The 5,685-nt window shown below is 33.6% G+C and overlaps 1 protein-coding gene across 1 annotated transcript in view; it reads left to right on the top strand.

The window, feature by feature from the left end:
• The window catches only part of postn (periostin, osteoblast specific factor), a 24,195-nt gene extending 19,147 nt beyond the window's left edge, over positions 1-5,048 (top strand). The window contains exons 18-23 of the mRNA XM_015380311.1: positions 2,764-2,952; positions 3,068-3,106; positions 4,109-4,153; positions 4,312-4,398; positions 4,479-4,514; positions 4,662-5,048. Coding sequence (XP_015235797.1) covers positions 2,764-2,952; positions 3,068-3,106; positions 4,109-4,153; positions 4,312-4,398; positions 4,479-4,514; positions 4,662-4,717 — 452 coding nt within the window. The 3' untranslated portion in view covers positions 4,718-5,048. The remainder of the gene's footprint in view (positions 1-2,763; positions 2,953-3,067; positions 3,107-4,108; positions 4,154-4,311; positions 4,399-4,478; positions 4,515-4,661) is intronic.
• Positions 5,049-5,685: the final 637 nt, after the last annotated feature.

Genomic DNA, 5,685 nt, shown 5'->3' with positions numbered 1-5,685 from the left:
AGAAAATGAAGGCTAATCATGTTTTGGGTGTACTATTCCTTTAAACATCATTGATTCATGAAACTTTGATCAGAGGCATTTTGCTCTCCAAAAAACTAGCAAAAGAAAGAAAACAACAATTTAATACACTACTAATCACATATATATTTGTTTAAAAAGTATTTCACACATTTTTTTAGAACCGTCATGACTGTTGTTTTCGGGCCTCAGAAACTTGGAGTTCGTCTTTTTTTTCTCAGAGTTTGTTTTGTAAGACTTTATCAGGTTTCATGGTTTTTGTTGTGGGTTCCTTTTTTTTTCAGTATATAAAGCAGACATGTGATTTCTGTGTAAGGCATCAGGATTTTATGTGGAGCACAAATAAAAATTCATAATATATTTATTTCAATTTGCACAGGTACAAGTGAGACATATATTTTTTATTCATACCCTTTTACTTGTGATGATGATTTGTGTTAAACAATTGCAATGGCAACTAATTACTAATTTAAATCAACCCAAATGTAATTTAATCTCCATGTCAATGCAGCTGTTTTTAAAGGAAGAAAAATCAAATAGCTCAATAGCTAAACAACAACATTATAATACATGCAAAACACTTAACACCCCCTAAAACACGCCATCTCCATAGTAATCAATTTTGTTGCAGAATTAACACCATGCAAATGTTGTTGTTTTTTTTAGCAGAGGCAGCAAAGGTGTTCAGAGTTGATTAGGAGCTTTATAGAGATAAACAAATCCTGGATTAAACCTGTGAGAAGCTTTATACTGAGACAAAAGCTTTCTATCTTGATCTTCAGTCTTTCACCATCTACCTTGACTGATCTATAGCTATTTTGGAGAGAAATTGAGTGAAAGATATTGCTTCAAGATGTGCAACGCCTTTAAAGAAAATTTAAACAACACTCGCAGCTGTTGTTGCAGTGAAAGGTGGTTTTGCGAAAACAATCAGGCCAGGCTGAACACATGCATGAAGCATTTTACAGGTATGTCTTGTTAAAGAAAAAACACGTATTCCCCCTTCCCACCAAATTTGACAGTAAAGCTCCACATTGCATTTGACTATTACATAAAACACAGTAATAGACAGAATTCTTTGGTTGGGGCCTAACAAGCAGGGATAAAGTTCAGGGGCTATAAACACCTTCATGCTATAATATTTTGCTGCCAATATCATAATGAGTCTTGTTTAATATATGCCAGAGCCAGAGTTTAAAGAATTAATTGCTTTTTTCTATATTGTCTTGGTTTTTCTTATTTAATTTCAAAGAGCAAATATTACTTTGTTTTTTTATTGCAAATGTCGGCCTTGTACCAAAACGCTTCAGGCCACATATTAGACGGCCGCTGTGATTCCTTTATGGGCCCAATAAACATTGTTGTATAAAATGTGATCATAAGTTAAAGTTGGGTTTCTGGCAGTTGTTGTGTTGTAGCTTATTCAGTTGACTGTATTATAATTTTAGAGATATAAGATGAGAAGAGGATGAATGTAGACCCCATTTCACTTTCAAGTCTAGTAATATATAGACTATATATTAATCAAAGGATGAAAACCATGAAATGCTTTTAAAATGAACTCATAAAGTTGAATGCATGTTACAGGATTATATATGGTCTTCTACACAAAACTAAGCCATTTTTATGTTTAAACTCAAAGCAAGGTCAGGAGATAAACAGATACCTGCCATGTTTCTGTAATGCAGACATTGATTTATACTAGTTGTGTCCAAACCTACTGAAATTTGGGAAAAAGAGTCAAGTTTAAAAGTACTCTGGAATCACAAAATTTGGAAAAAATATTTTTTTAATAGCCTGAATATGTTTCTCCTTCATACCCATAAAAACCCAAAAGATTTTGATAATACATTTAAAGTGGGCTGATCTTTGTAGAAAAATTAACTGTAAATAGATATAGATTTGAATGGCTTGCTATATGCCAGCTGAAGAAAACAAAACTATGAATAATATTCTAGATTTGAGGTCATTTCTCTAGATTTGTTTTGTGGAATTTCAGCAAAAGGGAGAGCAAGGAGTTAATTTTTTCTTTCATTAAGTTTCATACATGATCTCCCCTTAGTAAATATTTTAGCGTATACATTGGTCCTAATAAGACCAATGTATACACTAAGGAAAAAAAAAAATTACTGTTAAATTTTATTAAAAGCAAAAACAAAAAGAATAAACCAATAGAGAATGAATAATTCCTTGTGCACACTAGATTTTACATTTTAATACAACTTTTATCTATACAATTTTTTGAAAGACCTCATAATACTTAAAAAGTGCACTGTTGCATGCTTTCTAAACATGTATCTGCATCAACTGTCCAAACTGGCGAGCCAGTATGCTGTTTTTGAAATGCAATCAAGGGCTGACATAAATCGCCGCAGGGCCTCTGTCCGTACTTTGGACACCTCTTTCTTGGATTTTTGTGTTGAAGCAAAAGCTGGGCCAAAGTTTTTAGTTTTAAGTTTAAGTTATGCTTGGGATCTTTGGATGCCGACAGATATAACAAGGGATCTCAGTGTCTGACACTTTATGTAAGACAGTTCTTCAAAACGTTCTGAGAAAAGGTCCCCATTAATAGAAAAAAAAAACATAAACCGCAAGACGCATAAGAAAGAAAGTAGAAATGAATACTTTTACGGCTATGAGTGCTGCTACAAAAAGCAGGATTAGAGAAATCTAAATTACATTTTCAAACTGTAGTATGTGGCTTTTATTTGTAACCTTATTACATTTTTGTCATCTTTATTTTAGCACCAGAAAGAGGAACAATTACTATTACAGAAATCGAAACCAAGCCATCCACCAAACAAGTGACAAGAGTGATAAAAACAGAAACACCTGTTTCGAAAAAGGTTGTTGTTGAAGGAAGTAAGACCACAAAATTTACAAGGGTCATTGGCCGACAGCCTTCCGTCAGCAAGGTTACAAGAATTATTGGAGGTAAGCAAAGAAAAGCATGCACATGAAGAAAATACATTTATTAATGTGGGTCCAAATCAAAGGAGGAGTTAGAAATCTGTAGCTCTGCTCATTAGTTGTATGTGCTTTAATGCAGGTGGAGAAGATAGAACAAATAAAAGAAAGACAGAAACAGGTAAGTTGTCCCTTTATTAAACATTGTATCCGGCCTAAATCTAAAATCAAACTTTTTCAGTCCTGCTTAATGATAAAATACATCTTTGCATTTTTCTGTTAGACATCAGTTAAATTGAGGGTAGCTGGTTTCAGTCCTCTTGACCAGAGTCAGAAAGTATATTGATTATCCCCAAAACATTTTATGAAATATCTCAGAAACACAAAAGACCAAAGCTGGACTTTCTGGAAGGTGTGGCCCCTAACATCATACCAGACATCAGACATGGTGGCAGTTTGATTTTATGGGGCTAGTTTGCTGGTTCACTGCCTGGAAACATTTTTGCATTTGGAGAAAACATTAATTCCACTCCAATTATTAATTATTCTAATTAAGAATGAGCCCCTTACTTGCTGCTTTTTGATATGTGGAGCTACAATGCTCTGAAAAAATGTAACAAGTCAGCCTCTGAATGACTGAAAAAAATCACGATTTTTGGAGTGGCAGGGTCAAATTCTGGGTTTAAATCTGTTTTTGTGATGCAGTAGAGAAACCTTAAACAGGCTTTTCATGCTATCTAAATGTGGCTGAATCAAAACTTTGAAATGTCTCCAAAGAAAAGTGGTCCAAACTTCCAGCACAGCTATATAAAAACATCCTTAAAGTTACTTTGAAAATGTTTTGCCTTGTTGTTGCCCCCATGTTTGACACAACTAGTAAAGTTGAGTTTAGGAGTCAAATTTACATATACAATTACCATTTTATACCTCTTTTTAAAATATATACTGGTTAAATTTGTCCAATGCTAATGTTTGTGTGATGCTATTAAATGTTTAACTGTGGGGGAAAAAGCAAAGACAAAAAAAATAGCCTGAAGAAGATATATTTGGAGGCTCATGTTCTGTTTTATGGCACTGTATGTCTGGAATTAACGCCAGACAAAATATTTTTCATAATCTAGCCCTGAACAAAACGACTTATGTTAAATGGCTCAAAATCCTCTTTCTCACTCTGTATTTAAAGGCGAAATAACTATCACCACAATGACAGAGCCTCAGATCATTTCAGGTAAGGTCCCCCCCCCCATAAAAATAGATTTTCAACATACTTGTTTCCTTGTAAAAAAAAATAAATAAATAAATAAAAACTGCACATAAATCTATATTTATAAAAGTTTAGTAATCATCTATGTATTAGTATAATTCAGAGATTTTTTGGTCGTTCAGTCCCAGATTTGTCTAACATAAAAAGAATCGGTGAAAATCCAGCTCTGCTGAAGGAGGAATCGGACAAAATCACCAAGCTCATTCAAGGTAAAAGCCTTTAACTACAACTCTGTAAAAATTTAACTATGTTCCCTATATAACTGACAAAGTTGCATGTCATTATACAGGTGGACGAGGATTTGCTGCAGCAAGGAAGGCACCAGGTAGGACCATGACTACAAAAAAAATGTAAAAAACAATCTGTAAATATTGTTTTCCGTCAGGCTTATTTACCTGATATCCTCCACTCCATGCTTTTTCCATGTATTCATGACACATTCCCCTAAATTGTGCTGTCTAATCTATTGCAGCTGGAATAAAGAGAAGAGCAAGGCCGGTCAAGCGCCATAACAAACCAAAGGAGTGAAATAAAAAAAGACAATTTCAGTGCTCCTGGTTGAGCTCCATTAAAATTGTGAACTAATATAGATTAGCCAAGTGAATCTTATAATTTTGTTGTCATAACATAATCTAAATCAGTCTTTTGTGGTAGGCATGATGTGGTATTGTTTTGTAATGAAATTAAAATACTTATTAATGGCGGTTGCATTTTAAAAATACTGTAAATCTGAAATGTAAGAAAGGGATACATTTAGGCAAAGATTACTCCTTTTACAAATAATAATTTGTTACTTTCATATTGTAAAGACATTTGGGAGGCTTTTTAATTAGTGTTGTATAAAAGAAAGCGTTTAATATCATGACAAACAGTGTGTTGATATCAATATGTCATTCTCCAAATGATAGTTATAGTTAAGTAATTTGACATTTTTTAAGTTGGTTAAAGAGCTTTCATTTTGAAAACCAAACTTTCTCTTCTTCCTAATTAAATCATCATGTTTGCATGAAGAAAAGATAAAAAAAAAATGTAAAAGCAATTCATTTTATAACTGGCAGAATAGACTCTTCTTCGTTTGTTTTTCCATGTTATATTAAAGCTGTTTTGAGTGCAGTAAACACTGTCCCATATTGTTTTGATATTACCTGAAATATTTGGCAAACAAAACATTTGCTCTCAAAACACAAAAGTCATAGGCTATGTCTTAATGTGCGCTCTAAACCTTATATAAAACAATTTATAGGGGGTACACCATTTTATATGAGTGTCTAGTGGATGAAAAAGTATGGGGCTCAAATTTCCCACAATGCACCTTTAAAAATAATATACGTTGATGTTTATTAGTTGAGCAAACATAACACTCAACACTCTGCAAGAGCTCTTCTCACAAAGCCTCATGGGATCTGTTTTGGGGGCGAGAGAAAACAAATATGGCACAGTGCCAGGAGTCAAAGTCACGTGACCAACGGAAAGCAAGAAGTAGTGGTCATCTGTCC

This window comes from Cyprinodon variegatus, unplaced genomic scaffold (genome assembly GCF_000732505.1).
Source record: "Cyprinodon variegatus isolate N-32 unplaced genomic scaffold, C_variegatus-1.0 Scaffold211, whole genome shotgun sequence".
Lineage (NCBI taxonomy): Eukaryota > Metazoa > Chordata > Actinopteri > Cyprinodontiformes > Cyprinodontidae > Cyprinodon > Cyprinodon variegatus.
This window is presented reverse-complemented; position numbering and strand designations above follow the sequence as displayed.